The sequence below is a fragment of the Pseudonaja textilis genome, chromosome 5 (assembly GCF_049901715.1).
Source record: "Pseudonaja textilis isolate UNSWEBS1 chromosome 5, rPseTex1.2, whole genome shotgun sequence".
Lineage (NCBI taxonomy): Eukaryota > Metazoa > Chordata > Lepidosauria > Squamata > Elapidae > Pseudonaja > Pseudonaja textilis.
The window spans coordinates 2,784,597-2,796,697 of record NC_141994.1 but is presented as its reverse complement, the minus strand read 5'-3'; the positions used below and the strand labels follow the sequence as shown (position 1 = coordinate 2,796,697).

The following is a 12,101-nucleotide window of genomic DNA, read 5'->3' as shown; positions in this document are numbered from 1 at the left end:
TCTGGAACAGATATAGTATCCTTGGTAATATATTCATCTGAATTGTAGATATTCTCCCTATCAAAGATAATTGTAGATCCTGTCAGTTTTTTAGATCTATTGCAATCTGTTTTTTTAAGTTTAACATAATTGTCTTCTTTCAAAGTTCCACATCTTGCAGTTAAATATATTCTTAGGTATTTTACTTTGTTTATAATCTGAATGTTCAGTCCTTCTATCAAAACAGCCTTTTGTTTTCCTGTCATATTCTTAGCTAATATCTTGGTTTTATCCTTATTTATTTTCAATCCTGCCACGTGTCCATATTCAATTTTTTTGAACAATTTAGGCGTTGATTTCAATGGTTCCTCCAATATAAAAAACAAGTCATCCGCAAAAGCTTGTAACTTGTATTCCTCCTTTTTTATTTTCATTCCCTTTATTTCCCTATTGTCTCTAATATTTCTATTTAATACCTCCAAAGTCAGTATAAACAATAATGGCGATAAAGGATATCCTTGTCTGGTTCCTTTTTCAATATTAATATTTTTTGTCAAATCTCCATTAATCATCACTTTAGCAGATTGTTTTTGATATATTGCCTCAACTGTTTTTATAAATCTTTCTCCAAAGCCTATCTGACCCATTTGTAGTATCATAAACTGCCAGTTTACATTATCAAAAGCTTTTTGCGCATCTAAGAATACCAAGGCCATTTGCTTCTCTGAGTGAGTTTCATAATATTACAGAGTGTCCAAAATTAATCTGTCTCTTAGGTAAAAATCCATTTTGATCAACGTGTATAAAGTTATTCAGGTATTGTTTAAGTCTTTCTGCCATTACTGAAGCAAAAATTTTATAATCTGCATTTAACGGGAAATTGGTCTATAATTTTTAATCTGTTGTAAATCAGTGTCCTCTTTTGGTATCAAAGTAATATATGCTTCTGTCCATGAGTCAGGTATTTTAGCTTTCAATAAAACTTCATTCATAACTTCAAGCATTATATTACTCAACAGTTTCTGTAAGGTCTTATAAAATTCAGCTGGGAGACTATCCGGGCCCGGAGCCTTCCCAATATTTTATCTATTTAACGCTTCTGTCAGTTCCATCATTGTTATTTTCCCTTCTAGCATTATCTTAATATCTTCAGGTATTTGAAGGTACTCTGCTTCTTGTAAATATTGTTTAACTTTTTCTTCTTCAATATTCTCTTGCTTATGCAATGTCTCATAATACTTCTGTATTATCTCTTTCTTTCCCTCATTTCCATTGTGACTTACACCTTGATCATCAATCAGCTGTATTATATTTTTCGCTTCTCTCTCTTTTTTCAATTTGTATGCCAACCATCTACCAGGTTTATTTGCATTTTCAAAGAAATTTTGTTTGGCACTTCTAATTTTTTGAGCTAATTCCTCTTTTTCTGTCAACTCTATTTTGTGCTTAATAACCTCCATTTGTTTTTTGATGATCATTTTTGCAATTCTTTCTCAAGTTTCCTGTATTCACCCTCTAATATATGTTGATTCTGTCTTTTCTTAACATTTCTTCTTCTTGTATAATCTATAATCAAACCTCTAGTATAGGCCTTCACGGTGTCCCATAAGTTCTGCATTGAAGTTTCCTCCTTTTGATTCTCCTTAAAGAAGAATGCGAATTCTTCTTTCATTTTCTGTAAGAATTCTTTTTCTTTCAAAATTACATTATTTAAAGACCATCTTGATCTTTTCCTTTGTCCTTGTCATTTGACCCATATTGGGTTGTGGTCCGCCCAAGTACTGCTTCAATATTAATTTCTTGTATATTAGAAATTATTTCCGATGACATCCAGATCGTGTCAATTCTTGACCAAGATACACAACATATCCAAATGCTGAAGTATCCAAGAATTGGTGATTTATATACCTCATTGGCTCAACAAAATAAAAGAGGAGTGGTGCTATACATAAAGAATACAATTAAGGCTAAATTAATCTATACAGATGAAGAAAGAAGAATCTTGATGGTGGAAATAATGGACAATAATTTGAAAATGCTTCTTGTAGCACTTTATGCACCAAATGAAAAACAAGAATTTTACAAAAAGTTGCATGAGAAGATAGTAGAATTGGAATATGATAATATTTGCATGTTGGAAGATTTTAATGTTGTAGTAGACACAAAATTGGACTATAAAACACAGAAACTTAATAAAAAGAGTAGAAAGACACTTCCAAAATCCCTTTTTAAGATGGTGGAGGAATTTAGGATTAGAGATGTTTGGAGAGAAATGAACTCTAAAGATAGACAATATGCATTTTATTCAAATAGTCATTGTTAAGATTTTGAGAGAGCAGAGAAGGTAGGAGTGGGCAGCCATCCAACAGGATGCCGATATGGCATTCAGACTGAATAGAGGGAGTCCTCGAATTTATGACTGCCATTGAAAGCAAAATCTCCTCTTCCCCGATTGTATCTCTGATTTGGCCTGTTGGTTAGAAAATTAGACTTCAGTACAGATGGTCCTCGACTTATGACTGCAATGGAGGCCCAAATTTATCTGGCTAAAGTGTTTTTCTGGCAGAAATTATATTTCTTTTATAGTCCTTGCCTCACGACCACAATGGAGGCCCAAATTTACCTCACTAAAGGGTCTTCTGGGCTGCAATTTTATTTCTTTTCTTTTTTTTAAATAAAAATTTATTTCCGTTTTCCACATGTGAAAAACTTCTTATTTTAGTGAACAGCATGGTTCCAGGTTATCACATTTCCATACAAACATGACTTTAATTTCATACTATATTTCACATCCAATTTCATATCTTACCATTACTTTACATATTTTCTATTATTTTTGTCAGATACTTTCCTCCAGCTTATTTTATATATTTTTTCAATTCATTACTTAACCTATTTTCTTAAACTTTAAATAACTCTCATATCTTTATATTCATTATACTTTATGCTTTTATATATCAAGTTTGCAATTTCATCGCATATTCTTATTTCATCATTCCAAAATGTCTATCTCAATTCAAACATTTCAAAAAAGTTTCCCACACAATTACCAATTAGAGTGTGCCACCCCTATAGTTTATATATCATTTAATTAATCCCCTTTAAATCCCAATATTTATTTAACTAAGAAATTAATAACAATAATTCTCTATCAACTGCATTGCATATATACCTTTCAAGTCAGATTCTGCAAGTTTCCCCATTAATTATAAAATAATTATAATTTCAAAAAGAAAAATTAATCTATTCAATTCATCATAAAGACTGATATTCTCTTTACAACAATCCTCATATTTCAATTCAGCTGTAGTCTATAAATTCATTAAACTTGTGTTAATAATCTTATCATAATTTCCCTTTTTTCACATCTATCCCATTTCACTCTGTATATTGTTTAATAAAAAAAAGCCCAAACATTTGGGGGGGGCGGAGCTGGCATGGCGGTGGCACGACACACGATCTTGAAGCTCCAAGATCACCGTCGATAACTTCTCTGCTGGACGGTCCTTTTGGACCTAAACAGTCCCATAGAGATAGTTATAGAGAAGAGCACATCCTGTCAATCCCAGGGACACTGCAAAGTCCCTGGTAGATCCAGGAGAAGCCCTTTTTTCCCGGTGGTGGAGAGGCAGCCATCAAAGCTGCTGAAGCTGGGACAGTGCCAGAACAGAAGAAAGCTGGAGAGAAAGTGGGTGGGTTTGGTGAGATAATTCCTACTTACTATTTTTGGAGAGAACACCCTAAAAGACTCAAAGTAAAGTTAAACGTGAAGACAGAAGAGATTAAGTGGCAAACAGGGTTGGACTAGAAGACCTCCAACTTTCCTTCAACTCTGTTATTCTATTCTGTTATTCTCACCAAGCTTTTTGGAGAATAGGGTTAGATTATAGTATCAGACTGTTAAATAGCGTAGAAAGAAATACAGGTTATTATAATGAGAAAGAACGACCGGAGTGATTGAAAAAGTTTTTATGCTGAGGCAAATACAACGTGTCTTTTTATTAGTAGACGTGGAAAGGATTCCAAGCAGAGGGCTTACGTAGTCTGTTTTTATTTATTTGTTTGCCTACATGAATAGCTGTCTCAAGAATTGGAAATGCTAACATTTTATATGATTATTACTATGAAATTATTTCAATTATACAAGGAGACAAAATAATGTAGTAATGTGTTCCCTTAGCTTTTTAAACTCTTAATCTAACCATGATGAAGGGAACATACTTCTAGAAAATACTTGTCCCTCTGTAGATTTTATCTTGAGTTTGGTTTAAAACCTCCAAATGTTTTTATGTGTAAATTACAGGTGGAAGCAAAACTGATTGACAAATTGGATAGCTTGATGTCAGAAGGAAAAGGTGATGAAACTTACAGAGAGCTCTTCAACAGTATGTGAGTAATAAATGTATTTTTAAAATTATTTGATTTAGTTTCTTTTATCAAACAATATTTGTCTAAATGTGTAAAGATGTATAACTCTCTGTGTATAATATTTACATTGTGAGGGAGTAAGGAATTTATTTCTATTTAAAACAGTAATTTTAGTATTTCTTCAATTGTTAGGACTAGAATATACAGTACTTAGTAAGATCCTAAATAATTACTAATATTTTAAAGTGAAATGCCTGTTTACAAGTCAGCATTTTCAGAACATTTCTTAGTGGAATAAAATTACAAACACTATCAGTTTTTATGTTTTTTTTTTATACTTACATTAAAATGTATTAGTATGTCAGCATAAAATAAATGCTATACATAATTAAATTAGCCAATGAGATTAAATTAATTCATTTATTTCTGTTGGACACTTATAGGGCAATATGTGTATTGAATCTGTCTAAAAACTTAAACATGTAAAAATTCAATTCAACATTGATTTCACTGGAGTTAAGCATGTACATTTATCTGTTCATTTATAATGGTTTAAGATTAACATAATTCCTCTTTAATAGTAAAATAATAGGAATAGAATTTGCAAAAATATGGAATTCAAATTTCTTCAACCGGTTCTGTGGGTGTGGCTTGGTGGTCATGTGACTGGCTGGGCATGGTTTGCTGACTGGGCATGGCTGGGTGGTCATGTGACTGGCTGGGTGTGGCTTGTATGCAAATATTATAAATATTTATGTAAATATTGATTTTTTATTTTAAAAAAGAGCACCTTTTACCCAAAATCAGACAAAGCAGGCAGGCAGCTTGAGTTGCTCACAGAATCAGTTCTATCTTTCTGCAATCTGCTGCCTGAGTCTGCAATGAAAAATAGAAGCTTCAGTCCTAAGCTTCAGTCCTAAGTCTAAAAGCTCTGCTTTTAGATTAGCTAGAAAGCAAGAAACCCAATGATTTCCTGCTTTCTAGCTAATCTAAACCTCCAGGCACAGCAGAACACCTGGGAAAAAAAAGGAAAATGGCAACTTACCAAATGCAGGTAAGTTTGATGGCATGCATGCCAGGGAAGGAGTGAGTGGGCAGGGTGGCGTGATTTGCTGGTTGTCCAAACTCTGCAGAATTGTAACAACCGGTTCTATAGAACTGGTCCTACCAGGTAGAATCTCACCCTTGCTTCAAACTATAAGATGCACCTAGCTTTTGGGAAGGAAAACAAGGGGAAAAAAAATCTGCCTCTGCCTCTGCTTCCCAGCAATTTGCCTCCATGCAGCAAACAGCCTGGTCAGCTTTAGCACAGCCTGGTTTAGCATGAGCTGGTTTAGCCTGATTGTCGGTTGGACCTGCCTCCCGGAATACTGACAATCAGCTGTTCCAGTCTGCAGGGATCGCCACCGCCTATCACCGCCTCCGTGCACCCCATTTTCAGCCTCCACACACTCCGTTTTTGGCCTCCACACATCCTGAAGCTGAAAACAGGATACATGGAGGCTGTAAAATGGGGTGCAGGGAGGCAGTGATGGCTGGTGGCGATCCCTGCAGACTGGAACAGCTGATTGTTGGTATTCTGGGAGGCAGATCCAACTGACAATCAACTACTCATGCTAAATCAGGCTGTGCTGAAGCTAACCAGGCTGTTTCCTGTTTGCTGCAAGGAGGCAAATTGCTGGGAGACAGAGGCTGACATGTGGAGGCCAGCAGGTGGGTGGGGCTTCAGCAACATTTGATGTATAAGACGCACAGACATTTCCGCCCACTTTTTTTTGGGGGGGGGGAGTGCATCTTATACACCGAAAAATATGGTATATACAGATTAATCAAATAAAAACAAGAAGCACATATTTATAGTTTGGAGCTCTTGTTTGTTTGCCCTCAAACATTTCATTACCTAACTGGGTAACTTCATCAATGCTAGTTGAGTAATGAAACTGATGATATTACCTAATTGGATAATGAAACACCTATAAGTAAACAACCAAGAACACCAAGAACTCCACAATTGGTCCCTAAAGCCACTGATACGTTATTCTGTTGGAACATACCCCATAATATCTGCTATTCCACTATCTTTGTGAATAGCCAATTTGAATTTATTTAGATAAACTTCTATAATACTATGTTGTAAATTAAGGTAATGCTCAAATTGTATGCTTTAGGATGATAGCTACATAAAGTGCTGGATAAGTGTCAACATTTTTTTAGTTTAACTGCCCAGATTTTATAATCATACAGTTTAAAACAATTCCATTCAAGAGCATTCATGCACATTAAAAGTATTGGTTAATTTCAGAAACATATAATATACATGGTCTTAAAAAAGAAAGAATTGGATATTAATTATACTTAATTTGCATTGCAATCTTATAAAATTGTAATTATCGTTATTTGGCAGGTTTTATTTAGGGAGCCTGGAATGTCATCAGATATATCTGATGAAGTACCAAACAAAGTTTTCTTCAATTAGTATTAAATACAGACTTCGATAGATAATATTTTCTGAATAAAAATGTTAAATGTAGACTTCTGGAAAGTTGTTCAGGTGAATCCTTTTTCTGTTTGACCAGCAACATGAAAAGGCTCAAAATTATATGTTCACATAAAGGCCTTAGCGAGTACAGTACCCAAAGGTGAACCCCAAAATACATTAGATCTGCCACTGTTGAGAAGACAGAGTTTAAGAAGAAAAAGACAAAAACCAGTATCAGAAACTAATATCCAAACAAATAGTGGTACAACTAGATATCAATTTTCTTGTTAAAATACAAAGGTCTTAAATATTCATCCTTTTTACTATTTGTTTGCATTTAAAAGCAGGGAAATAAAAAGTCATGCACTCAACCATCCTTCGGTTTCTGTACCAACATGAGAATAAACACCTAATTATTCAAACTGTAGGTTTCTGTACAATATGCTATGTGTGTGCTCAGTGAATGCTTGAGGGGATTAGCGCTAAAGGCAAGGAATGGTATTTAGAAAGCAAACAATCTTCAGAACAAGTTTAGAGGAATATAGAATAAACTATATTATAATGAAACATATGATGGAGGTTTTCCCTCATGATATGCATGGCAAAAACCTGGAATATGCCATTCTCTGATTTCTGTCTAGATATTGCCTGAATTAACTAAGTCTTGTGTTTGAGAAGATGTTTTGTTATTCATAACAAAAGATCTTCTTGTAAATGTTCATATTTACTTTAAGTATTATCTTTGAAAGGTTGCTGTATGAATGCCAATGCCTTGAATGAATTCTTGAAAATGTACTCACTCATTCACCAACTCTCTCTCCTTCCTTCCCTTCCTCCCTCCCTTCCTCCCTTTCTGCCTGCCTGTCTTCCTTCCTTCTTCCTTTCTCCTTCCCTCCCTCCCTCCCTCCTGGAGTAAGGCTATAATTAATATGTTTATTAAAATTACAACTGCCAAAACATCATAGGGAGATATTTATGTGAATGAGATTCGAACAACTTGACACAATGGTCAGATATGGGAGATTCCATTCTATACCCTACAATGGACGTCTCTGCATTTGCGGAGCAGTGTTTACCCACCAGGGCTGCAGCAGAAGGTAAGAATTATAGCTAAAAATAGTCTTTTCTAAATGCTGTGCACGTGTGCAAAGCACACATGTACGTACGAAGCCAAACCAGTTGTTACACCAATTGAATCGCACCACTGAACATACCTAATAATATCATCTTTCAACTTCCAATATTTCCATCTTATTGCTTTATATAAAGGTGTGTATTCTTAATACTACCTCTATTCTAATCAGGCCATCATTATATTAGAAAAAAAAATCCTTTCTGTCCATCATATCTTGTTCATTTTAATACTTCAATTCTTATTCGTTTTTTTAGCTTGCCTCTCATACTCCTCCTGTGGATCTTTGTCCCTATCAGCATCCGTGTCTTCATCATTCAGTCTGAATATTTCTCCCATCCAACCTCCTACGCCTGCCTGCCTGCCCCCCCCCTCTCTTTCTCGTGTCCAGCACCCATCGCTGCCTGCTGTTTCCCGCCACTCAGGCAATGAAAGAGAGTCAGAGGAAGGAGACAGATTCGGCTCGATCTGGCTCTGTCCGCTGTCCTCTCTCCGCCATGCCCAGCTTTGCAATGATTCAGCAGGTGCTGTCGTGGTGATGCGGGGCAGGAGTTTTGTCCCCATATTTTGCCTGCCAAGCGTCTTTGGGGGTGCCCAGGAACTATATTTTCCAGCCACTTTGGACAAGTTGCAGGATGCATATGTGTGCCTGTGTGAGTGTGCTGCTGCTTGGGATGATGCTTCTCTGAAGTGAGTGCGGTGATCTACAGCCTGACAGTCACTTCTTTTTTCAATGCAAGGCAGATAGGAAAGCACTCCAGAGGGTTAATGTCATCGCCCAGAAGATCATTGGTTGCTCTCTCCCCTCTTTGGAAGAGCTTTATATCTCCTGCTGCCTTAAGAAAGTTCAAAACATTCTAAAAGATCCATCTCATCCTTGGAACCCTTTTTTTGAACTATTACCATCTGGCAAATGGTACAGAAAAAAAAAAAAAAAGCACAAATAGACTGAAAAACAGCTTCTATCCCAGGGCAGTGTTTCTTTTGAATTCTACTGTATTGTTGGTATAGTGTTGGGGTTTTTTGGTTCAATGTGTGGAGGGTGAAGGATGTGTGTTTGTGTTTATTTTCATGGTCATGATGTGCACTGAAGATAATATTGAATTTTGTTTTACAAGGTGCAATGACAATAAAGTAAACTAAACTAAACTAAGCAAAAACGAGGATCAGATTGTTGAGGTAATAGGCTGACACTTTAACCAAGTTAGTGCAGGGGTGTTAAACTCAAGGCCTGTGGGCCAGATCTGACCCACAGGATGCTTAGATCTGGCCTGTGGGGCCACTCTGGAAACAGTGAAGGACCATCCTGCAGTGCCTCTGCCAGTGAAAATGGAGCTCAGGAGGGCCACATGCGCCCCCCCCAAGCTCCGTTTTCACTGGCAGAGCACTGTAGGAGGCTGTCCAGAGCCTAAAACAGAACCAAGGGGAGCGAGTGTGGGTCCCCGAGCGACATTTTTGCTGTTAGAATGCTAACAAAACAAACTATTAGCAAAGTGGATCCTCCCAGCCCCATCTGTGCCACCACTGGTGCCCCTAATGCCAGTGACGCTGAGCTGGCCATGCCCTCAGGCCCTCTGAGGTCAAACACAACACTGATGTGGCCCTCAATGAAATCAAGTTTGATACTTGATTTAGAGTTAGAGTTGGGGTTAGAGTTAGGGCTAGAGTGCTGTAAAGCAATATAAAGTGATATATAAACAGGGGTGGGATTCTACCAGTTCTGACTGGTTCTATAGAATCCTTTGTTACCTTTCTAAGCAGTTCGGAGAACTGGTAATTAGAAGAAATCTCGTTTTGTTTTTTTTCCACTCTTATTACATTCTTGGCAGTATGCTTAGACTTACTGTCTCCGAAGGAGGATTTTTTTTCTTTCTTGATACTTTCTTAAAGGGGAAGGGTTATTTTAAGATTTTTACACTGCTGTTGGGAGGAAATACTCCCCTGGAAATGCTTCTTGGCTAGCTAGAAAGATTGACATTCAAACGTGAGTTTACATACGTTTTCTGAGTTTTGGTCTAAAACTGGTTTTTGGTGAAGTTTAATTCTGTGCTTGGTGTGACACTTAATCCTGTGTTTATTGATGGGATAATTTTCCCTATTCGGCTTTGTTTGGAAGGAAAAAGATTAATCTCCGTTCCTGAAAAGAAACTGGGTTGAGAAACCTGGCTAGTTCTTGTGTCTATTTGTTCTGGTAATTTGTTTAACAAGCAACAGGTACTGTTGTGATTTAATTATTTGTATTGTGTTTCAATTTTTTCCTGCCTTATGGTTTCTTTTTCTATCTAGGGAGGGGGTCTTCCTTCACTGCTTTAGTGGTATCTGGCACTGTCTTTTTGGGGTATATTTCCAAGAGGCAGGATACAAGCTTGGCATTGATTTTTTTACTGCCTTTCGGGGGGGGGGGCATGTGACCTTTCCTTAAATCTGGATGATTTCCTTAGGATACCTTGTGAGGTGAGTGAGACCAGTTGGTATCTTTAAGTGGTGCAAATGGATCTAAGGATTGCTTTTCCTAGGTGTGCTTTTTCTGGAATGCTTAAATAACCTCTCTGCTAAAGGATTTCACTTTATGAGCAAGAGTTGGCTGCTTGATAGTTATCATTGCATTTTAACTATTTTAATTCCTCAAGGTGCTCTGACACCCTGCCTGATTTGTAACTCTGGCTTGCAGGTATTTTTAATCTAATGATTGGTATTTAGGGCAGCTTTTTGCAAGCAAAGAAGCTTTTTGTATTTTTGTACAGATAATCCTTGACTTACAACAGTTCATTTAGTGACCATTCAAAGTTACAATGGCACTGAAAAAAGTGACATGACCATTTTTCACACTTACGACCATTGCAGCGTCCCCACTGACATGAGAGGCCAGGCGACGAGAAGCGCCCCTTGATGTGAGTGACGTCAAGTTGGCCATGCCCACCCAGTCACATGATCTCCAAGCCACACCCACCAACTAAGCCATGCCCACAGAACCGGTTCTTAAAAAATTTGAATCCCACCTCTCTATATAAATCTAAGTGCTATTGTAATGCTATTGAAGATAATCTCAGGAGTTTTTTTTGAAAATAAAGATAATGGATAATCACAGTGTCAACTTGCTAAGATAAAGAAGAAAAAGATAATTAAGGGCTTGTAAAGAAAATTGAGACCAGAGGATAATGAGACTAGAGGATGATGTACAGTGGTTAGAATATAGTATTGCAGGCTAACTTTGTCTGCTGCCAGGAGTTCAATCTTGACAGCTGAAGGTTGACTCAGCCTTATTACGAAAAGAACAAATTTACAGCTTTCCTTCATGTTTAAGCTATGCTCCATAACAATCTGATGGGAACACCTGTAACATAATCTCAATAATCTAAATGTGTTCCTGGTCCTGAAAAATTACTCAATAGCTCAAGCTTCAAAGAAATAGGAATCTGGAAAATAATCTGAGATATAAAATATGTAGCATTTCAATAGTCCTACTTCATTTTTTAAACAAATCCTGGAATTCAATCAACTGTGCAGTCTTTAATTCTTCTCTTCCAGGAAACACACCTAATTGTTTAGCTACAGGATGGGAAACAATATGTCTACTGCTCTGCACCTAAATATTTTCACTTCTTTATTTAGCATATAACTGTGAAATTCATTCCCAGGAGCAGACTTTACTAGATTAGAATTAAACTAGGTTTCTGGTTGCTGACACTTCAGGATTAAATACAACAAAACCCAAGATAGGTCACCTGAAATCTATTTAGCAGCCTCTGGTTATCTGGTATCTTGAAAAAGTCTGTGCAAAGTGATTACTAAACTTTGATATACTTGTCATATATATTTCTTGCATCCTGCATGCAGCGTTAGCAGTGATACAGAACTACAGTATATTAGCATATGGTGATGGAATTTATATTGTACATGTAGTAATTGTTACGTATAGATGACTTTTCATGCATTGGTGAACTTTGTATGATTCCAATTGCAATCATATAGTTTGTATGAGTAGCATTTATGTGTTGTTAATTCCTGTTATCTATTACCATCTATTATCATTTTGACCTGAAGAAAAAAAAACTTTATTTCTGCTAGTTTGTCATGCCATGCTACTTTGCTATAGACATTTATTCATTGCTAACTATGCTTTAGTATTTTTTCAGGATTTTT

General features: G+C 36.5%; 1 protein-coding gene across 4 annotated transcripts in view; it reads left to right on the top strand.

The window, feature by feature from the left end:
- DOCK4 (dedicator of cytokinesis 4) overlaps positions 1-12,101 on the top strand; it is a 229,095-nt gene that overhangs the window by 144,756 nt on the left and 72,238 nt on the right. For all 4 annotated transcript variants that reach the window (XM_026713144.2, XM_087933987.1, XM_087933988.1 and 1 more), the window contains one exon: positions 4,283-4,368. In XM_026713144.2, the coding sequence (XP_026568929.1) occupies positions 4,283-4,368 (86 nt within the window). The remainder of the gene's footprint in view (positions 1-4,282; positions 4,369-12,101) is intronic.